The sequence below is a fragment of the Eumetopias jubatus genome, unplaced genomic scaffold (assembly GCF_037043125.1).
Source record: "Eumetopias jubatus isolate StellerSeaLion01/CBP00866 unplaced genomic scaffold, mEumJub1_p1.0 scaffold_15, whole genome shotgun sequence".
Lineage (NCBI taxonomy): Eukaryota > Metazoa > Chordata > Mammalia > Carnivora > Otariidae > Eumetopias > Eumetopias jubatus.
The window spans coordinates 5,113,722-5,137,644 of record NW_028274821.1 but is presented as its reverse complement, the minus strand read 5'-3'; the positions used below and the strand labels follow the sequence as shown (position 1 = coordinate 5,137,644).

The 23,923-nt window shown below is 42.4% G+C and overlaps 1 protein-coding gene across 3 annotated transcripts in view; it reads right to left on the bottom strand.

Annotated features, from left to right (window-relative positions):
• The window catches only part of LOC114219815 (contactin-associated protein-like 3), a 185,826-nt gene that overhangs the window by 50,803 nt on the left and 111,100 nt on the right, over positions 1 to 23,923 (bottom strand). For all 3 annotated transcript variants that reach the window (XM_088019136.1, XM_088019135.1, XM_028117407.2), the window contains 4 exons: positions 21,765 to 21,911; positions 13,599 to 13,770; positions 7,252 to 7,358; positions 3,116 to 3,235 (listed from right to left, as the gene is read on the bottom strand). In XM_088019136.1, coding sequence (XP_087875262.1) covers positions 3,116 to 3,235; positions 7,252 to 7,358; positions 13,599 to 13,770; positions 21,765 to 21,911 — 546 coding nt within the window. The remainder of the gene's footprint in view (positions 1 to 3,115; positions 3,236 to 7,251; positions 7,359 to 13,598; positions 13,771 to 21,764; positions 21,912 to 23,923) is intronic.

Sequence of the window (23,923 nt, the reverse complement as noted above, 5' to 3'; positions counted from 1 at the left end):
TTTTACATCTGCGTTAGTTCTATTTCTCCATTCTGGGATGCCCTTTGCTCTCTTTCCATTTTAATTTTGGTGGAGACAGAGCGGGCTGTACACAGTAAAACCAAAGATCCTCAGCCTCGTGGCGGTGGCTTCTAAATCTGTGTGTACATCAGAATTTCTTGGGAAGCTTCATGAAGCACAGCTTCTCCCGGGATGCTGCCTCAGAATCTGTGCCTTCCGAGAGCAGAGCTGCCCTTCAGTGGACAGTGGACAAGGCTGTGGGGACCCAGAGATGCCCCACGTTGCTGTGGGATGCTGGACAGTGTCCACCAGCCACCGCAAAGCAAATGGGAGCCTGCTGGTCTGTTCAATTAATGTATAAAGTCAGGCTCCAAAATATATTTTTAGAAGTTTGTGTTGCCAAGGATGTTATAACCACCCAGCGGGCTTTCGGATGACACATTACTCTTGTTTTTATGACCAACAGGGCCTCACTAACTAGACGAACAGCAGGCAACCCAAACTTCAGGTATTCACTGCCGGAATCCTGGTATTCCTTTTCAGAGCTGCTGCTTCTCTGCTGATAGTATCTGCACCTTCCTTCCAGGGCTCGGATCCAAGCATGGAAGACTTTCCGGATGCCTGTCTTTCTCCAGCCACACCGGCCCACGGATTCGGACTCCGACTTCCTCCCCTCCTCCGCTCCCACCTGCTCGGTGCCACCACCGTCTTGGCTCCACTACTGGAGGGTCCGGCTAACTGGTCTCCTTGCTCCCTCTTGGCACAGCGTGGTGGTTGAAGGCCCAAACTGCTCTGCTGTTTGAGTCCTGGACCTGTCCCTTCCCAGCTTCGTGACTCGAGGGCCACCCTCCAGTCCCTCCCCCCGCGTTTGTCCAACACACCAGACTCCCTGGATCGCATGCCCTCCCCCTGAAGGCTTGCTCAGGTTTTCTCAAAGCTGCTGCTTTTATGTGGTTGGCTCAAAAGTAACTTTCAAACTGAGCACTTTCCTGACCCGTCTATTTAAAATTGTGACCCCCCCCCTCCACGGTCTGTGCCCCCCCGCCCCCTCTGTATTCACGTCACAGCACCTGCCGCCCTGCACCAGACCACCTGCTCCATTAGCGGCCCTACGAAGTCTGGTTCCCCACACAGACATGCGCACCGCGCTGGGGGAGGGGTATGTTCTACTCCGCTCGCTGCCGCGGTTACCGCCGGGCCCCACGCAGAGTGGGTACCGAGGACAGAGGTGTTCAATGCTGTTAGGCACTTTTTTTTTTCACCCCTTCAGTTTTGTGCCTTTACTTGGGCATTTCTTCAAGTCACTCGGGGGAGGAAAATGATTCACATCCTCAGCAGTTTGCAGGGCCTTCATCTTGTATATAAAATTGACCAGGAGGGTTGATCAGGAGGGTTAACCAGAAGATTTTACCTTTTCCTTCCTGTATTTAGAGGCTCCTTCTTGCCTCGAGGATTAAAAGAAAAAAACAAAACAAAACCTGGCTTATATATCATCAGATAGTTCCTATGTTAACTAAAATTAAAAGCTGAGCATCTTTTCTTACTTTCTCTTTGCACTTTGACGATAACTACTCTTCCCTCTGGTAGTGGGTTCACTCTGAAAAGGTAGCAGCAATGACAGGCCATCAAAACACATCAGTTATGTTATGAAATCACTATTAAAACAAATGTCTTTGAACCAGTGGTACATTCCAAAGGCGCTTTATAAATATGCACAACGAAAGCTTCCTGGTGAAGCCTGGACCACGTGTCCACTTGGGATGATTAAAATATTTTTCTTTTATTATCACCATACACTGCAGACAATCAGGCAATTAGCTGTCTGTTATTCCTTTTGGCAGCAAGTGTCTTTTTTTTTTTTTAATAAACGCGACCTCAGCCTTACCAACCTTGCCAACATTTAATTATCAAGAAAACAGCTTCAGTCATCGAAACATTACTCATTTTTGCAATGTGCCAGCTAGGATCATTTTCACTTTTCTATGGGTCTTGAAATTTTTCAATGTATAAGGAACTTTCCTTATAGGACAAAATATATGAAAATTTTAATGTGTCCTAGACTTCTATGATAATTAAGCACGTGACCGATAGAAGTAGAATGTATTATGGGGATGCCAGCATCTTTATTTAGCTTTCTCTGTTCTTGGCATTCACTTGAGCCATGATAATGCCAGCAAAACAAAGCAGAAATTGAGTAAGTTGAAGGCCTGTTACAACCACTGGAGCTGAGAATATCTAGAAAGATCCCTTTGGTCGTTTCCTCACATACTTTATAGATCACACATCCTTCAGTAAAGGTAAGTCAATATATTTATCTCTTATCATCACACTGCAATGTTTTGGTCAGTATCGATGATAAAATGCTTGCCCCAAACAACCATATGTGCATCCAGTGTAAAGTTGGGGATAGTTTTGGGGCTGGAGGATATAATTGATCCAATTCAGATCAAACCATTTGATTCACCACTGCCAAAATGCTCAGATTTTATGTATGAGGTGATAGGAGGTATAAAAACTGTGCCAGAACTTTCAGCTCGTCACAAACCGCCATCATAAATTCCCCCACAAATAACTCCTTCCACCTAGAAATTGCAACCCCCTCCGGGTGACAAGAAATAGCCAAGTCATGGTTACCTGAGAACCATTTACGGCTGACTCTTTCCTGACCAGTGTCTCAGACTTTGCAGGGGCAAACTCTACGGTTGTCGAAGTGCCTGCTAGGTCCACACTTAGACTAGAGTAGCACGGGAAGTTTTGTAAAGGAGGGTGGTTTCCCTTCTGTTGGTGAAATGTGATGTGAGCGCAGGAGAAAATGTGGCTGTGGACACACACACACACACACACACACACACACGTGTAAAAGAGGCGTTAGAATTTGCATCAATTCCATGGACAGCTGTCATTCACTACAGTGGATGCATTGGTCCTCTGCAGAACTTGTTTACGACACACCTGTATCCATCCACCACCTATAACTGGGTTTCTAGGGGAAATGAAACATTGCTTATACATAGTTGCACAAGAACACGTTGCTCTACGAAGTAAAACCTCGTGGTTTTGCACACAGCAACCAATTACACAAGCTTAACTGGCACGATAAAGCTTATTAGCATACCTGTCATGTTGCAATATACGAGAGCAGGTCCAAGCGGGCCACTTCCATCTGAATCGATATAGTAGAGCCCTGAGGAGTTTCCTCTGTGCTTGTGGGCTTCACAGGACTGCTCGTACAAAGCTGCAAAGGACAGGGATCTCAGGCAGGGGCTGCAATGGGGAAGATTCCTCCCTGTCATTAGTGATGGGATACTTTCTCCAGTGATACTCATTCTGCCTTGCTCTTGGGGACATTTTCTCTAGGGGAGTGGTCGGTCCCGTGTCAGTCAGGCAGCATGAAGACTCTGAAGCTTGGAGCGAAAGATTTTAAGAGGTATCACCGTGTGGATCTGAACACTGCCTGCTCTAGAAACAAGATTCTTCCCAAAACCATGGTAACTGGACTCACGCTATCTATTTCTATTCCGCCTCATAATATCTAAGCATCTGAAGTGAACTGGCTTCATCTCCCTAAGTGATCTGTTATTATCTAATAACCATGTCGATGTATAAAATTACTCAGTAATCATACCCTCTGTTTACTTAGAACAATCTACAGGTGCAATGCATTGTTTACCAGATGAGTTTTATCAATCAGCAACTCTTCTTCATTCCATTTATAAGGTGTGTTTTAAAAGAAATTTCCTTAAATGCTTTGCAAATGATTACTCAAGCAAATTGAAAGTCAAATATATATATATATATATATACATGAAATGTCTCTTGGTAATTTCAACGTATCCTGATTTTTAGTTGAATTTTTTTATATGCGCAATAAATGTTTTGCTACCACAAGGCAAGTGATTAACATCTGCAGTTGATGGACTTAATTAATGTTCAGAATAAGTTTAAATGACTAATCAACTGAGTAATACCTTCCATGTGCATCCTTCCCATTTCCTTGACAGGAAAGACCCTTTGAAAACCTGAAAAGTAGCTAATGGCAGCCAGGAAAGAAGTACAGTAATGGTTCTGGCACAGTGCAGACTGGATCTCTCAGCCACCCTAAGGATGAGACCTGGCATCCATGAACACAGTCCCAGCAAGTCGCCAGGCAAGAGCCACAGAGCAGAGTGATCCTAGTAGGGACAGAGGGGGCAGAGCATGGGCGGAGAACTGGTACCATTCTATACTCCCTGGATTGTCTGCCCTTTAAAACTCTGCCTGTTTCGAAGAATGAAGAAAATCCTGGAGAGGGGGTGGGGCAGGGCAGAGGGATTTTTCTCCCTTCTCACAGAAGAAGAAGATCAAAGTAATGTTCACTTGCCCAGGGATTTTGCAAAATACAACATTCTTTGATAAAATATGGCCAAGTGTCAAGTGTGTCAAATTAGAGTGGCCCCCATCAATAGCACACCTAGCACCGTCTACTCTGATGGCCACAGAGGCAATATGGATTGCTCTCCCAGACATGCTGGTATTTTGTCCACTCGTGTTTATATTTCTACAAATACATAAATATGCTCGTAACCGCCTAGAAGAGTGTCCAGAGGGACAGACACAAAGTGATAACAGTGGTTACGTTTGGGTTGGGGCTGGACCTGCCTGGGGACCAAGGGTAGAAGAGGAAACACTAGGAAGGAAACACTAGCAAGACACTTGCTCTACATGTGAATGCAGACTCATTCTTTGGGCACTTACACCAAAAACTAATGGTCTCTGATCCCTTACTGTGGATTTGGAAATATCTCACCTTCACTTTGGTATACAGTTAGAGAATCACAATAAAGTCCATTCAGTTATTAGACCAAATCAAATTATTAAGGCCACAAGTGAAAGACCCTTTATATAACACCTGTGAATTTTTAAATCAGAGTTGTTTGGAATGATGTTTAAATCAGAGTTAATGATAACACTTTAGCAATCATTCCTTAGTCATTAATATTCAGTAGGTATCTGCTCTGTGTAAGACAACTTGTTAGATATGATGGGGAGACACTGTAAGTAGGAGGCCACCCCCATTCTTAGCTGCAACTCTGGACCAGTCACTCAGCCTCAGACTTCCCAGAAGTCCAGCTCCTTCCAGATAGAGTTATCTTGGCAAGTTCTTACCTGGCACCATAATAGTAAATAGAGATGCAGGTAGAATTGCTCTGGGTGAACTTATGCGATTTTGGGGGGGGGGGATGAGTCACCTCCCTTTGCCTGAAAGAACCTCCTGGCTCCTCTGTGGAACCCCCTGAGCTGGGGACCAGGTCTTCTCATCCCAACACTGATGCCTGCTTCCCTGGGGTTCAGTTCACATAAGGTTGGATACATGACAATCCATTCTTTGCTCAGTGAATTTTCATGTTCATGCTAATCTCTCTAAAGACCCAGAGAGAGGAGATGTGCTACAAAAGAAGGGACTCAGAAATGTCGGCAGTCACTCTGGAAAACAGTCTGGAGGTTTCCTCAAAAAGTTGAAAATAGAGCTACCCTATGACCCAGCAATTGCACTACTTGGTATTTATCCCAAAGATACAAATGTAGTGATCCAAAGGGGCACCTAGACCCCAATGTTTATAGCAGCAATGTCCACAATAGCCAAACTATGTAAAGAGCCCAGTTGTCCATCGACAGATGAATGGATAAAGAAGAGGTGGTACATATACACGATGGAATATTACTCAGCCATCAAAAAGAATGACAACTTGCTATTTGCAACAACATGGATGGAACTAGAGGGTATTTGCCAAGTGAAATAAGTCAATCAGAGAAAGACAACTATCATATGATTTCACTCAAAATTGGAATTTAAGAAACAAAACAGGAGCATAGGGCGAGGGAGGGAAAAATAAAACAAGACAAAATCAGAGAGGGAGATAAACCTTTAGAGACTCTTGATCATAGGAAACAAACTGAGGGTTGCTGGAGGGGAGGGGGCCGGGGGATGGGGTAACTGGGTGATGGACACTGGGGAGGGCACGTGATGTAACGAGCACTGGGTGTTACATGAGACTGACGATTCACTGACCTCCACCTCTGAGACTAATAATACAGTATATGTTAATTAATTGAATTGGAATAAAAATAAATAAACTTTTTAAAAAAGAAATGTTGGCAGTGATACACAAAAAAGGAAGAAGTAGAATAAAAACATAAACAACAAAAGCCAATGATTAGAGAGCAATGAGAATCTTGGGGCTCTGTCATAAGCTTCTAGTAGGTAATGAATTAGGGGTCAATAAAGTTTGGCTAGGTGTGAAATTGAGAAAGTAATTCTTCAGGAAAGAGACTGGTGTTCAAGGTGGAAGAAAAGGGATGGAGAGGTGGTCGAGAGCTCTGGCTGGCAGCGTGTCACCACGGTCGAAGGAGCTGACCCCTCTTTTTCCTCAAGTGTACGATGTGGAAAATAAAGCACTTACCTTCTAGGGCAGTTTTGAGGATTAAAGGAGTTGAAACATGCAGAACTAGAGGGAACTAGGATCCCACAGGCACGTGCCAAGTTCCCAGTGTGTTAACCACCACCATCATCAAAGGGCATCAAGATTGCCAGGGACCTGAACATTTACTTGTGCTCCTCTGGAGACTCTCCTCATTTGATTTTATAAACACTGACAGTCAGTAATTTGTCCTCTTTACTTTGGCAGACAGGACTTGAGAACCAAAGTTGGGTCCAACTCAAGGAACAGAACAAGTAACACCATCCTGTCATCTAGATTGCTTTTGGTATGGGGGGGGGGGCGTTGTTTGTTTGCTTGTTTTTTCACTTTTTGTTATATTTTATCTTCCTATACTTATTTTTCTTTGCCTGCTACTTTCTTTTTTTTTTTTTTTCCGTCCTATTTGGTACTATGGATTTCTGCAAGCCGCCTTAACATCACTAGGAAATAAAATTGATTAAAAATAAACCAGACAAGGGCACCTGGGTGGTTCAACTACTTAAGCGTCAGACTCCCGATTTTGGCTCAGGTCATGATCTCAGCATCGTGAGATCGAGCCCCATGTCGGGTTCCACATTGGGCTGGGATTCTCTCTCTCCCTCTCCCCTGGCCCCTCCCCACCTCTAAAATAAATAAATAAACAAACCAGACAAAAATTAGTCTCTAAAATACCTACTGGTTTTTGTTGTTGCTTTCTAGCACACAGTTGCACAGATACAGACACATATGTACCAAATCACGAAAGAGAAAATAGAACTGCATGGAAATCTGAACAGTGAGGTGTGAGGCTTACAGGAATGGCAGGTCGCACCCGTGTAGCCAGTGTGCACGCAGTCACAGGAGAAGGTGTCCCAGGACTGGGAACATTCGCCCCCGTGTTCACAGTAGCTGGGCAAACACCTACAACAAAACAGACAACACCTGCTATTTCCCACATTCGGTCAGGAGAAAATGTGTATCTTAGTGCTAACCTGCTACACTGAACCATGGTACTGACAGTGCTTTCAGGAGAAAAATGAGACCATGAACAAAACTTGCTGGGTCTGTCAAGAAGGTTTCCTAATGCAATACCCACCACAGACTAAGAAACCCACTAGATGCTACCAATTATCCTGTATTGGCAGCAGATAAATTTTCTACACATTGCATTATATCAAAAAATGTGTCTGCTTTTTCACAAATAAGGCAAGATTGGTTTCATCCATGATCAGAGAGACGAAGTGCTAGCAATGGCCACAGGCGGCCAGCCACACCGCTTCCCCTCCCTGCCTCCGTGTCCTTGCCGTGGGACCTGCAGATCCTTCCACCGAGAGGCATAGCTTACTTCAACCTGGGTTGGGCATGGGACCTGCTCTGACAAACGGGGCATTAGCAAACTGATACATCAGGGGCTAGAAGAGTGTTTGGGAAGTGAAAGACCTATACCCAGAAAACGATAATATATTGAGAGAGAGAAACTAGAGATGACACAAACCAATAGGAAGACATGCTATGCTCACGGATTGGAAGAATTAGTACTGTTACAATGTCCATCGTACCCAAAGCACTCTACCTGTTGAATGCAGTCCCTATCAAAATGCCAGTAGTACTTTTCACAGAATTAAAACAAAAACATCCTAAAATTTGTACGGAACCACAAAAGACCCTGAATAGTCAAAACGATCTTGAGAAAGAAGAACAAAGCTGGAGGTGTAAGTCTAGATTTCAAACTATACTACAAAGCTATAGTAACCAAAACAGTATGGTACTGGCACAAACCCAGACACAAAGATCAATGGAATAGAAATGAGAGTGCAGAAATAAACCCACAGTCATATGATCAATTAATCTATGGCAAAGGAGGCAAAAATCTGCAATGGTGAAAAGACAGTCTCCTCAATAAATGTCGGAAAAGCTGGACAGCCACATGCAAAAGAATGAAACTGGACCACTTTCTTATACCATACACAAAAATAAACTCAAAATGGATTAAAGATCTAAATGTGAGACCTAAAACCATAAAACTCCTAGAAGCAAACATAGGCAGCAAACCCTTGCACATCAGCCTTAGCAATATCCTTCCTAGATAAGTCTCCTCAGGCAAGGGAGACAAAAGCAAAAATAAACTCCTTGGATTATCAAACTAAGAAACTTTTTCACAGTGAAGGAAACCATCAACAAAACAAAAAGGCAACCTTTTGAATGGGAGAGGATATTTGCCAATGATATATCTGATAAGAGCTTACTAACCAAAATATATAAAGAATTGATACAACTCAACATCAGAAAAACAGATAACAAATTAAAAAATGAGCACTGAATCTGAACAGACGTTTGCCCAAGAAGACATCCAGATGGCCAACAGACCCACGAAAAGATGCTCATCACTCAGCATCAGGGAAATGCAGATCAAAACCACAATGAGATATTATCTCACTCCACTCAGAATGGCTAGAATCAAAATGACAAGGAATAACAAGTGTTAGGGAGAATGTGGTGAAAAGGAAACCCTTGTGCATTGTTGGTGGGAACGTAAATTGGTGTATCAACTACGGAAACAGTATGGAAGCTCCCCAAAAAGTAAAAATAGCAATAACGTATGATCCATGCTATATATGCTATATAGTTAAAGCTCTCAATATAGTCCCCCAAAAGCCTCATACAATTACAGGAGCTATGTAACTACTCATTATCCTCTGGAGCTCAATGCCTATTTCTCTCAAGGAGTCAAAGGAATGGGGGTAACTTTGGGTTACTTCTACTCTATACACAGTTAGCACTCCTTTGCTGTTTGGGAGAAAGATGCTGGAAATGAGCCCAATTTCTTTCAAAGGACACACATAAACACTGTCCTGCTAGGTCTTCTGGCATTTGAGTGGAAGACACCTGATTCTGTGCCAAGAACTAGAAGGTGCGCTTCTTGGGAAAATAGAAGGATGTCTCTTCACCTCCAAAGATTAGAGGGCAGATCAGTCTGCATCCAGGCCCTTCCCTTAGTGACTGTTGTCCCATGTCCTTGGCCTATTTAGGACAGTTTCCTTGACTACACACCTGAGGTCGGCTTTCTTACCCCAAACCTCCTGCTTTCCTGGCAGGACTCAGCATGCACAAGGAAGACCAGAGAGAGGTACCAGCTGTAGTAAGAAAACTAAAATGGCAGCACACTCCCACCCACGTGTGTGAGTGTGCAGGCACACCAGCGCATATCTTAACCTGTCTTGAATACTGCTCCACTGTCAAAGACCTGGGGCTGGTGGGAACCACAAGTCCAGCATGCTGGCTATGCTTACACTCAGATGAGGTGAGCTTAGTCTGTACCAGTTTCTTTGGGAAAGGAGGTTATGAATCCTACACACTGTGCATGGACCAGGTCCCTTCCAGATTTAGGGAAGATGCTGGCCAGAGTTGATGCAGAGGAGGCCAATCAGGATTGAAATAGTGCTTAACACCCTGGCCTCTAAAAAATTGCAAAGAGAACAGATTTTAGCCTAGAGGAGAGCCAATTCAGGAAATTCACTGGGTACTTGTCAGACTCTGGGGGTAAAGGGTGCCTGGACTTGGAGCAGGAAAGATGAAGACTCATGGTGGAAATCTGGGGTGGGACAGAGGACCCTGATGATGCATTTGGTGAATGGGCAAGGGTCTCGTTCCTGAAAGATGGAACAGAAGCAGGATCCTCTTCTCTACAGTGAGAAAGAGATCCCTGCTTTGAGATGGAGACTTCAATAGATGTCACCTTCAAGATTCTTCTCAACTTGAGGATTTTGTACCTCTATGATTCTCAAAATATCTTCAGATTTAATAACTAAACCTCTTGACTCTGTGCCTGCCAAAATCGTGCTTCCCCTCCATCACCACTCCACTGAGTGGTGACACCACCCTTTAACCAGCCGTCCAAGCCAGAACCTGAGGGTCATCCTGACACGTCCCTCTCCATCCCCCCAGAGCCACACAGCTCTTCAGCTTGTGATTCTGTCCACCAAACACCGTGTACATCATCTATGTTTTTCTCTTCCCTACTTCAGTCAATCATCCTTTCTCACATGGGTAGGCAGCCCCTTACCTGGCCTCCCGGTCACACACCCTCTCCCTGCGGTCCACACTCAAATCATCTTCCCCCGTGGGCAGTACTGCTTAACTGTGCAAGTGGCTTCCCAGCACAAAGCCCTCAGTGACTTCCCAGGGAACCTTAGATCAATGTCCAGATTTTGAGTTGGCCACCAGGCCTCTATGGTGTAGCCTCTGCCTCACTGGATGTCCAGCCTCTCTCACTTGACTGACGGATCCACCTTCCACCCCAGTGTAGGTGTCTCTCCCTCCTCTCTGACAGCCTGCCTCATCCCGGCACAAATTAGGCGCCCCTCCCACATGTCTCCACAACCCCCCACAACTTCCACTTCGCTTCAGTCTACTAATCTCTAAAAACCAACACGTATAGTGCATGATGTTGCATTTAGCATCTAGAAGATTAATGCTGGCCAAAGTCCACGGAAGTGGGAAAAGTGGCCCCATCGGTATAGTCCATGCCTAGAGATGTTCAAGATAGCATTCCTGTGATCCTAAAAGAAACCTGGAAAGGACCGTGTAACCTGGTTATATGACATGAAATCCTAATGTCCAAAACACAACTGGTGTAAGACTCGATCCCTCCTCACAGGAACCTCGTCCTTGAAGCCTTGTCCCAAGAACCCACCACTTTCCCCATGTCATGGGAGCCTCGGGAGGACAGAGCACCATGTACATGCGTCCTTGTGTGGCTCAGGAAGGTCTCCTATATCCCCGGCAGATTTCAAACATCTTTTCATAACGTGCTGTGCCGTTGGGCCAGGAATACTATTATGCACCATGAATTATTAACTCCTATGTCTGATGGATAAGAGTTACAAAATCACCTGCATTTTAATAATAAATCTAAGGTTCACCTGAGCACACCATGACTTGCTCTGGACAGGCTGGTGGATGGCTGGGCTCAGCACAGAGCAGCCAGCAAGAGCCTGGGCATGGATGGTTACTTTGTCATTATTTTTCACATGAATCTCTTTCCTGGTGCATTTGAACATGGAGGTGGTAGGTATGGCCTGAAGCACTAAGGAAGAATGAACATTTCTAGTAGTGGAGAATAAGGACATGTTTTCAGATGTGAAGCCATAGAAACTACAAAAAATTACAATTATTGACTATATCAGCCAAAGTGCCGAGAGCTCTTTTCATACCCACTTACAGCATTGCCATGAACCTCAATTTCTGCTTTGAGCAGAGAAGGTAACTGAATACCCTGGATCCCAGAGGTCTCCATCCATTGCTGGTAGATATTTCTAAAAACCATTTTTAGGTGTGATATGGAAAACCCTTCTATTTTGGTGATATATATCATATATGTATATACACACATACGCATACTTTGTTGTTGGGTTTTCGTTTTGTTTTGTTTTGTTTTTGGCTAAAAGACCTTTATGCACAAAGAGGCAACATGCATTTCTTATGTAAGAGAAATATTGTGGTTATATCATATTTTGTGAGGAAATTCCCTGGGCACTTAAGTAACTTCCTGTGAGCTTCACCACTGAACTGACAACCTGACCCCTGACCCCTGACCCCTGACTCTCCTGAGCCACTGACGGCCATTCCCATGGGTGAGGCCTGTACCCTACCTCCAAGCAAATATTTTTGAACCCCCTCCCAATACCAAGATTCAGGACTCCAGAGCTGGCTGAAGTTATAACTTACAGATGAAGCCAGTTTCTATGCCAGCCTACATTTCAAAATCTGAAAATTAGGATTCAGAGTTTTTGCCTAATTCTTTGAATCTCTTTTCTCCCCTACAAATGAATAGAATGTAAACTATACACATGAACATCTGCATTAAAGAAATCCCAAGTTCTTACGAGTTAATAATTTAAGTACTGGAATTTATGGTTTTCTAACACACTGCCAAATTGCAAAGCAACTTGTAGTTTATTGGACATGACATGGAATTCCAATTAGTGTTAAACCGGGAATAGATTTACTGCGCAAAGCACTTTGCAAAGCATGAACTTTGAAGAGGGTGACCACGCACGGACGGGGGAGGATGTCTGGAGCGTGTTCGTTTATTCAACAGGAATGTAAGGCAGTCCCACTTCAGGAAGGTCAAACATAGCGGGCACAGAAAAAAATTTGATGTGTTAAAGCTAAGCCATCCCTTTTAGCCAGAAAAACTGAAAGTCAGATAGCATGACAAACAAGACAGTTTGAATAAAGTTGCAGTGTTGAGGGATTTTAACATGCTACTGTTTCAAAGCTTCTTTTTTTTTTTGAGGTATAATTGACTTATTATATTAGTTTCAGGTGCACAAGAGAATGATTCCATAGCTGTATATACTGTGATATGATCACCACAGTAAGTCTAGCTAACATCCAGCACCACACGTAGTCACAAAATTTTTTTTTCTTGTGATGAGGACTTTCAAGATCTACTCTCTTAGCAACTTTCAAATACGAAAAACAGTATTAACTAAAGTCGTTATGCTGTACGTTACATCCCCACGACTTACTTATTTCATAACTGGAAGTTTGTGTCTTTTGTTCATCCATTACCTCCTTCCCTGAACTGGTACAGTGCTCAGTATATGGTAACTGGGTTCCTTCCATTCTTTGTTGTGTTTACATGACTAGAAATCCCCAAAGGCTCAACCTTTCCAGGAGGAAGAGTTACTTTTCATTTTCCACGTAGATAAGGGAGCATGGGTGCATCCCGATGACCACATGTAACTTTTAACTTACTGGTCATCGAGATGATTCATCATCTCTTTAGAACATTCTAATCTGTTTTGTGCAGTAGAAGAATTTTTAAATGTATTTATACTCATAGTATTCACACCCATCAATAATTATAGCACCACGAATAGGGTCCTGTAAAAACTAAGTAGCTTGGGGACATATACAAGGAAAATTCATGACAGTGAGTCTTCTAAGAAAATATCATTTGAAAGGAGCAATTGTTTAAAATTCAAGATTGCCATTTTCTTGTTTTCAATTAATTATAACTTTTCCATACGGATTGGCTATCAGGAAGAAAGAAGGGGCTACAAGGAGGTGCTCTCTCTCAGCGGTTCATTTGTTTTTAACCTACTATCAAAAAATTGAAATCAGTAATGCTAAAATGACATGGGATGGCTTTACCTGTCGGTGAGGCCGCAGGTGTCTATCTGGAGGTCACGGAAAGTCCCCAGCGCCCCCTGCTGTACTGTGATGGGGTCCACCGCCTTGTCGCCAATGGAGATGAGCCTCAGGCAGCCCTGAAACCCAGCCAGGGGACCTCCACATCCAGGGCCAGAGCTGCTGTTGGGACAGCCTGAATGAACATGGAGACACACAAAGGAGAAAGTCAACAGTCGGGACCAAAATAGTGCACAGATTTCGTACATGCAAGTTTGCTGCCTCAGGCTGTTTGCAGACGCCTGAGGATTATTAGGCTTCCTACACGCGTTGGAAGGCTCACACTCCCCATGGAGGGGGCGGTGGACGGCTGAGGACAGACGTTCCTGGTTTTGGTAAAGCACGGAAATAACAACTAGAGCCAGGCTTATGGACAGATGAGCCAAAGGTAGGATGTAAAATCTTACCAGTAGAGTCAAGGCCCATTTAATTTAAGCAGAAATTTGATTTCTTTTTTGAAAGCGCCCAGAAGAAATCACTCCTTTTAGCATGATATTAAACTATGTGAACTAAAGGCCATGGGACAATAGAATCAGGAAAAAAAAAAAAAAATCACAGGCCTAATAGGACTTGTGAAATTTAAAATGCTTGAGAAGTAATTATGTATGTGAAATTTCTACTCTGTGCGTGTGTGTGCATGCAGGAGCATAGTTAGAACAATGTTTGATTAAAAATGGTCAAAGACTTCTAAGAGCAATTTATACGTACATTTCCAATTGTTTCTGAATGAGGCATTTTAGTCAAATGCCTTTTAACATTAACACGCACACAAAATTAACAAGTATCTCAATGATATGGCACTGAAAATAATGGAGGAAAATTAGCATACGGACTATTCCATGCAAAAAGAAATGGGCTTTGATTGTTTTCAATAATAGGAGTTAAATTTTTACAAGTTCTGCTGCATTCACTAATTGGCTTGCTGTAAATTACTGTTAAATTAAGGAAAGAAGCCATCAGACCGAGGTGACTCACCAAAAGCTTCCGTGGCCTAGGAGAGCAAACCAGAGTCTGAGCCTGTAAATGCCTCAAGGTTCTGAAATCAGAACCTAAGGACAGCCAATCCCAGACAGCCAACCAGGCTTTAAGCTACAGCGAATCAATAATTTCCTTCTCTATATAAGTCCTTCCCCTGGCTCCCGTCCACGGAGCACCCCGAACCACTTCTACTTTGGTGTTGTGTGATTTGAATCAATATTTGCTCAAATATACCCTTAAAAATTTTAATACGCCTCAGGTTATCTTTTACCATTAAAACCACAATTCCTGGACAGTGGTTTTATTTTATTCCCCTGGGTTTCCCAAGAAGACCATCCTATTGTAACAATGATGAGCAAGGACACAACTTTGAAATCAAAGCCAAAGCCGATTGGGTTCAGAACAACCTCCTTCCCCACGTGTGGGGCCGGCAGGGTGGAGTGTGCTCTCCCACCCTCCACTGAGTTGCCCTCTGAAGCAATCACAGGTTCTTCAATTTGAGCACGGCAAGATTCCCACTGTACAGGAGGAAAGTAAACGCTCCAGAAAGAGAACACTGTCACTGTAAATGCTTTGGTAAAAGGCCACAATTGGAGGAAATCTGTAGACACAGCCTAGTCTCCATTACACACACACCCCTCATTTTTGGGCCTGAGGCTGAGGTTCTCCCCAGGAACTGCCCTGGCTGTGGGGAGCTGAGTCTCGCAGGGTGGTACGACCGGTGCCCATGGATGCAATGGGGTGGTCAATGACCCACATCCTCAACTGGGACGTCCCTGAGGGGCAAAGCTCCTTCAGAGCCTGCGTGGGATCTTCTGAGGCTTCTGTTGCAACTGCATCACACCTCACCTTGTCTCTATTCATCTCAGCTGCTCTCTCGCCCCCCGGGGTTTTTTTCTGGGAACTAACCTCACTAAGCCACGGTACACAAATCTCCCAAGCAGAGAACTAGCTTCCTGGGGAACCTACCTGCAGCAATGTGGGGTAAAATCACAAAGCATTCACTTAATTGAGTATTTTATTTTCACATGCAAACATGAAAATGCACAGCATTTTTAAATAATTAATATTATTTTAATTCCAAGAAAATGTGAAGTAAATTTTATGCTTCCTAGGGAAACAGGTTACCTATTTTACTTACTCTTTGCCTTATAGAATTACGTCTCATTGACATCATTTCCAGGAAAATGTCTTCTTCTAACTTGTTAGGTACAAAGTCATAACTAGTCATCTTAAAAAAAATCATTAAAAAATCATTTTCCAATCATTTAAATATTAAGGAAGTTTTTGTTAATATTTACAGCCTGGGGTTTGAGGTTATTATATAAGGCTCTGATTTTTTTAAATGAAATGGAATCAGTAATTTCTTTTTTTGAAAAAGATTTATTTATTTATGTGAGAGAAAGAGAGAGAGAGAGACAGCGACAGCATGAGGGGAGGAGGGGCAGAGGGAGAGGAACTCAAGCACGGAGCCCGATGCAGGGCTTGATTCCAGGACCCTGAGATCATGACCTGAGCTGAAATCAAGAAACAGATGCTTAACTAAGCCACGCAGGAGCCCCTGGAATCAGTAATTTCATAAAGATTTTACCCGTTATACTTACATGTTTTTCATTCCCTTCTCTTTGAACTTCTGTTGTGAGGCTCACTGGTGCACCTTCAAAGGGTGGGGACTGAAGACAGAGCCTCCTCTTGTTCTTGCCCAACACCTGCTAGCTTGCTGCCTAAGAATTTCCACAAAATGCACGTAGTCTATCTTTCTTCTGCTCTCAGTGACTGAGGCTTTGATGCTTTGTATTCCTGACAAATATAAACCAAAACCAGCCAAGGCCTGCTCTCAGGTTAAACCCACTGTTGGGCACAGTGAAAACCCACAAATTAGCCTCATAGAGACTCTGACACTTCCAGTGTAATGTTACGTCATAAAGAACCGCTTAACTCTCCAGTTTCCCTTTACCTTTTCCTTGTTTTATGTGAAAATATGCACATTTCAGTTTGTAAAAGAATTTGTGAAAGGTTGGATATATTTGGATGACACCTGGTGTATCTTTGTATCTTTAAAGGTGACTTCTACTCACAGTGCTTAGGAACTGAGAACATTAGGATAAAGGATCAGAGACATTAAATCAATAGACCTTTCTTTACTCCAGATCAAAAACTTCAAACTCATCTAAAATGGGGCACCTGGGTGGCTCAGTCAGTTGGGCATCCAACTCTTGATTTGCACTCAGGTCATGAACTCAAGAGTCGTGAGATCGAGCCCCATGTCGGGCTCCACACTGGGCGTGGAGTCTGCTTAAGATTCTCTCTCTCCCTCTGCCACTCCCCACCCATCCCCACTCACACGTGCTCTCTTTCTCAAAAAAAAAATTTTTAATAAATAAATAAATTTTTTTTAAATAAATGCAGTACCTAAGTATTCCTGTAAAGAACAAACCTCAACGGAATCCAGTGGTCACAAGGAAATCTTTCTCGAAGTGGAACTTTAAGAAGGAAAGGTCAAACCCTCAAGTAATTCATTGTTCCAGTTATGAGATAGAGGTCAAGAGGCAAGGGGTGCCATGGCCCAAGATGTGCCTAGACCATGAGTCATCCTCTCATCCATGCAGAACATTGCCTGAAGCCCTGACCGTAAAATAGCAGAGGGTCATTCCTCGATGACCTGATTCAGGATGGACGGTGAAAGTGGACAGGGGATATTTATTGCTGAGTTAATGGAACATGTCCATCACTACAGAAGGAGTCAGAAATTGAAGTACCTCTGAGGATGATGGAGAAATTGTCACTTTATGTCATGACACCAGAATGGTCTCATGAGGTGAGACCTCATTACAGCCGTCATTCGTTCCCTGGTCTGCTAATGGGTCGCGCACACAGGGACACTTGAGAGATTTGGAACATAATTTAATACTCCCCAACTCTGCAGTGCAAGTGTGCTATTGAATAGTACAAAGACTCCACAAAAAGAATCCAAAAGAGGGCATCTTTCCACTACCCTCCCTGGCAGGCACCAAAACTCTGTACGATACAGTAGAGTGAAACTGTTGTTGGAAGAACAATTTACAAACAAAGCTCTCACTGAGAAGAAATGGAAAAGGAAAAAGGGAAACCTGCATCACATAGCCCTGATGGGACATATAAAAAGGGCCGCTAATCTGCGAGACGACCCCCCATCATGGAAAGAAAGCCACAGAGCCCTGCTCTATGCTTGCCGTCCTAGCATCATTATTGAGATCATCTTCATTCGCTAAAGCATCCTGGTTTGGACAACAAATTATATGGCCATCCTAACTGTAATAGGAAGACATACTAGTCTGCCTTTATGGGAAAACACTGCAACAAAGTGTGACCGACCATATGGTGACTGGGAACTTGCAATTGAACCTCCATCAGGTGAAACAGAAAGAGGAAGGAGAACCGGTTAGGGAAGTGTCTCAGAACATGGGGTATTGATTTCCGTGAATACCAAATATTGCTACAGAGCATGAATTGGATAAAATGAATTTCATTGTTAACAAGATGCATATTCTGGTTCTGGTGGACATTAATTAAGAAGATAATTAAAGAGACACTGGCATACACCACTCGGGATTAGATAAAATAACTCTGACATTAATGTCTTTGGGTCCCAAAGTTTCCACTCAATTTGAAACTGACCTGCCCCCCCCCTTTCCCCAGAACAGAGCTGGGAAGTCCAATGGACCACAGAGACAAGGGGCTCTGAACAAGGGAGTCATTACCTGGGCATAAAACTTGTGAATAGAGTACATCTCTTGAGAATCAGGACCCCATGCTCACTGGTTCCAGACCTGCCTCTCCTGCTTTTCCTTGACAACAAATAATACTCATCTTTTTATTTAACATCAGTAAGTTGGTGTGTTTTGGTTTTGTTTGTTGCAGCCTGGTGAGGGCATTAGTTGAGTTGTTTAGATAATGTATATTCTTCCTCTAGGAAGTAAACATGCTGTTATGTTGGTATAAAATGTACAGTTGACTCAGTTAGTTTGAATCGGTGCCTGGAATTGTTCTGTAGGAATCAACTGGGTATTTACAGCTCAGTTGAGTAGAGGTCATTCTGAATTTATACGTTAGTTACAGATAATGTGCTGTGATTGCAAGATCTTACACTATTTTTGCCACTCAGTGCCAAATTATAATTACAACCAAAAAAATAGCAAAGTGGTAATGAAAAAAAGTCATTATACTCTCTCATGGGATGTTTAAACTTTGTGATTCTGCTCATCTTAGAAACACTATTTGTTATCGGAAACTATACTAATGAGACAGTTTTTCTGCACATCAACACAATTCTATGAAAATACATAAGAAAAGTCTATTATGCTTTTTTTTTCAACACATTGCCTCCAAATCTCTAGGGTCCTTCCATAGACCAAAAGCTGGAAACAACCAAAAGTTTGTTTCATTAAGTGGACTATGCATATTAGGAAAGCTTGATAGTTTGTACATAAGGAAATTTTTAAAATCAGTGGCAAGATGATTCTTGGCAGCTGTAGAATATTTATCACATTTTTTATAATAGCAAAAAAAAATGGGACACAATCAAATTGTTGCTCAACAGTAAAATGGGATGGTGGATTTAATAAGTAAAACATGGTATAATATACATCAAAAACCACAGGGCAGTAAAAATTAATTAACTTTACCTATAAATATTCACAGGTTTGGATCTCAAAAACTAATATAGAACTACAATGATAGCAATAATAATAAAAAGAACACAGAAGAATGCATATATTAGTGCCCTATTTGTAAAGTTAAAAGCAAGGGAACACAAAACACTATTGTTTAAATTCACCTACATGGATAATAGGTTATAAAGAAAAGCAACACATTAAAAATTACAAACTTTCAGTTGTAAAATAAGTCGTGGGGATGCAATGTACAGCATGGTGACTACAGTTAATAATACCTTACTGTATGTTTAAAAGTTGCTAAGAGAGTAGATCTTAAAAGTTTTCATCACAAGAAAAAATTGTAACTATGTATGGTGATAGATATTAATTAGAGTTATTGTGGGATCATTTCTCAGTATAGACAAACATTGAGTCATTATGCTGTACATCTGAAGCTGACATGATGTTATATGTTGATTATATCTGAATTGAAAAATAAAAAGGCAAACAAAGATTAGTAAAAAGGCGGGGCAGGGTAATACTTAACTGGGGGAATGAGAATCTAGAGGAGCAAGGGAAGCTTTAAAAGCATTGTAGTATTAAATTGTGTACACTAGGGGGTAAGGCCATAAATATTCTTTCAAGAAACAGGAATAGTATTTTAAAATATATACATATATTACATAGTAACAACTGATTCATATCATATCAACATGTAAATATTTATGGAAAGTACCTATTCTCAGGTAGCTGTGCATTGTACATTTGGAACATGGAGAATGCTCAAATATGAGAGAAGATTCTGTGGTTTTGGAAAGTATTTTTCTTTACTTTTTAATACAAAATAACAAGTATTCTATTTTGCATTATTAAACAATACAGCAAGGATTTTTCTTCCTATCCCTTTTAGTGCTTCAAAATCTTTTACCTTTAAATTTATAGCTCCTGGATAAATTCTTTATTTAGTTTTGAAGGAATCTGCTCCTCTGCAGAGCTATAAAATCCATCATAAGCATAAAGGCTTAAAAACCTATCTGGGTCAGAAATGCACCATATTTAGCAGGCAAGGAAAGCAAGCAATCCGATCTTTTAATGCTCCTGGCACTACTCCATGTTCACAGTGATGCTTGCTTTAGGGGGCTTGAAAGATTAAACACCCTGATGCACGGTTTGTGTGCTTATTGTCAATTCTTAGGGAAGATTTTATACTTTCTTGTTGGGCTATCAAGTTTCCCACCATGATTCCAAACTTATTTTGGAAAGAAACAACTATAAAATGCAAAACAGGAATAATATCAAGGACGGCTTCAAGTCAAGATTAGAAATAAGTCTTACAATTGACAGGCCTAAGCTTCTGGTGGCTCGGGGTTTTTCACTTGAATGCCTCAGGAATGGAGATTCATTACCCTCAGAAGCTCCCCCTCCCTGGCTGAATGGATCGTGGACAGACTCAGTCAAATGTCTACTGAACAGGCAAACACTCCATCTCCTACAGTCCGGACAGATGGGCTGGTGCTGTCTTGGTAAAAGTTCATCACAAAGTAGTGGGTGAACATCAGTAGCCATTAAATTCATTTCTTGCTCTGTGGTATGTAATGGTGCCCTTCTGTATAGACAGTGGGCAACAGAATGCTTCCTAAACTTTAGGGCAACAGACCAGCTGGGGATCTTGGGGAGATGCACATTCTGGTTCAGGAAGTCAGGGGGGGCTACGTCTGCATCTGTGACAAGCTTGCAGGTGGTGTTGCCGCTGCTGGTTCCCGGGCCACACTGGAGGACCTGGGCTCCTCGGGGAGCAGAGTGGCTGACACTAAGAAGACCACCCCCATGCAGCAAGAAAACTGTCACATAAAAACCTGAAGAAAAGGTTCTAAGGGTCATTTGGCCTTAGTAAAATACTCTACAGCAAGGTACAAAAGGTAAGAAACAGAGAACAAGGACCCTCAAAGCTGCCTGCATACAGAGTCACCTGGAGAGCATGTTCCCCAGGCTTCAGATCCAGAGAAATCAGGATCTCTGGGGATGGAGCCAGGCACTAGCATTGTGGAAGCTTTCCAGGTGACTTCAGGGAAAACAAGTGCTAAATTTAAAACCAATCATAGCAAATGTACATCTAAACAAGCCCACCCATAGGCTTTCATTTTAGGCCATAATTTATTGCCTTTGTCCGGGGCGCCTGGGTGGTACAGTAGGTTAAGCAACCTACTCTTGGTTTCAGCTCGGGTCATGATCAAGCCCCCTGTTGCGCTCCGCACTCGGTGGGGAGCCTGCTTGGGGTTCTCTCTCCCTCTCCCTCTGTCCCTCCCACTCGTGCTCTCTCTCTCTCTCTCTAAAACAAATAAATAAATCTTTAAAAAAATAGATTGTCTTCCCTCAACACTCTCGTTGACTATAACTGAAAGAGAAAGATCATTCCTCAGTATTAATCTTCATTTAAACTTGTTGGTTTTCTTAGAAGACAGGAGCTGGGCAGACAAGGATGGTTTGATTGCCAACAAAGCCAGTTCCTTTCACTTACCGCCCAAATAATAGATGTCCCCTGAATCAATCTGCCCACGCAGGGAATGAGCCACAGAGGCTGCCTCACCATCCACCATCACACTCAGATGATTTCCTTTCAATGATAAGGACACCGAATGCCACTGCCCATCACTTAATCCAGCACCTGGAGGTAAACAAAATCAGGTAAAAGAGATTCCTAAAAACCCTATAGATGTTTCTAAACAGAGCCATGCTTGAAAATAATATGATGAAGATCTAAGACCACCCACCAAAGACCACCACAAATTCACCTGAAACCCACCAGGTTATTTAGCTGTATTATTACTATATATAACCTTGGCAGACTATTTAGAAAAATATATCATATATCAATATAACTCTTTAGAAAAATGTATCAGCAACTTAAGTATTAATGAAACATGAAAATTCACTGAACAAAATATAAAGTTAAAATAGTATCACATTAAAGCATGTGCGTATGCGTACTCAATCACTGCCTAAAATCATTGTCTAAAGATGGACAAAGACTGGTAGGAAATATTCTTAAATATTAACGTTAACTTTTGGGTGAGGGAATTGTGTTTGCTTTCATTTTATGTCATTTTTCCATTTTCTGTTTTCCCAAATTTGTTACTGCACATTCCAGCTATTGTTATGTTATTATTCTGAAAAACTGATATTAGTCCCTGCTAAAGCAGCCATTGTCTTTTGAATCCATGAGGCAAAATATCTATTTTTTTTCTGAAAGTGATGGAGTTAGGGCTGGACATGTGTTTGAACTACTGCCCGGCGGCGAACAACTGCATGTGACTTTAGCATCTCCTGCACACTTCCTCACCAGGTCTTAATGGAAATCCGATGCTGTGTCATGCAGAAGACAAATCAGTAAATAGCAGGTACCCCAGAGTCTGTCACTTAGTATCTACTAGATTATTTTGTCAAAGCAAATAATCCCTGAGTTTCAGTGAGGAACAATTAAGGGTTTAGGTGTCGGCTCTGGTCCTAGGCCAGCTGGGGCTCCGCTCTCTGTGCCCCCAGTATTTATTCACACAGGACTGAGTCTACTGCATGGCCCCATTTCTGGGGTTGGGTGAGACGCAACAGTACTTGGCAGACTCTTGCTACGGTTTCTGCTCAGATGTGGTGGATGTCATTCGTTCAAAGGTAAGGGGTTCCTCCCCTCCACGGGGAGGTTACGGCCACTTCCACACCCACAGAGATACCTGTTGCTCTGAAGGAGCAGAGTGAACAATTAGAATCTATAGAAATTGTCTTGGCCACCAGGGTAGGAGGTCATAAAGAAACACTTTAGCTCATCTAAAAACAACAAAGTGATAATCATTTGATTTCTTTGATGTCATGCCTGAGCATGCTCATGAGCCTGCTTGACTCTAATCTGATCATCTTAGGGAATTGTCCCAATATATCAGCCTATACCTCTTACAAATGATAAAGTTACAGACTGCTTAGAGCCATCTAAGTTTGGAAGTCAACCTGCAAGAATCAGAAGTTATTTTATAGCCCAGGGGGGTATTGGCCCCAAAGAAAATATGGCCATGTTTCCGGTAGAAAGTTAACCAGTCATATTTAATTTAATATCAGAGTTTGGCCCAAGTAACCCAATCAACCACGTAAATCCATGTCCCTCAAATGCTCTTCAATGTCAACTATACTGCAATTAGAAATTAAAATTAAAATACATCTTTTTTGGTTTTGCCTGATCTCTCATCAGTGACGTTGACATGGACTCGAGATTCGCGTGCGTGGGAAATATGTTTCTGACCTGACCCTGAAGGTCATAGACCCTACTTAAAATTAGCGACACCTTTGTTCTTCTCAGACTGTGAAATATGAGCGATGCTACTTCCCAGCACACACTTTCAGGGAGGGGACAGTCTTAAAGTCACTAAAAGTCACTTCAGCTCTTTGCTGTGTACACACATTCAGTACAATAAAAATGCCAGACTCTCACTTGCTGTGTCATATTTGTGAAGCCAAAACTATTTTTTTTTTACTTTTTTATCATTATGTTAGTCACCATACATTACATCATTAATTTTTGATGCAGTGTTCCATGATTCATTGTTTCTGTATCACACCCAGTGCTCCGTGCAGTACGTGCCTTCTTTTTTAAAGCTTACATAGCATTATCTGTCAGCATGGTGACCACACCCG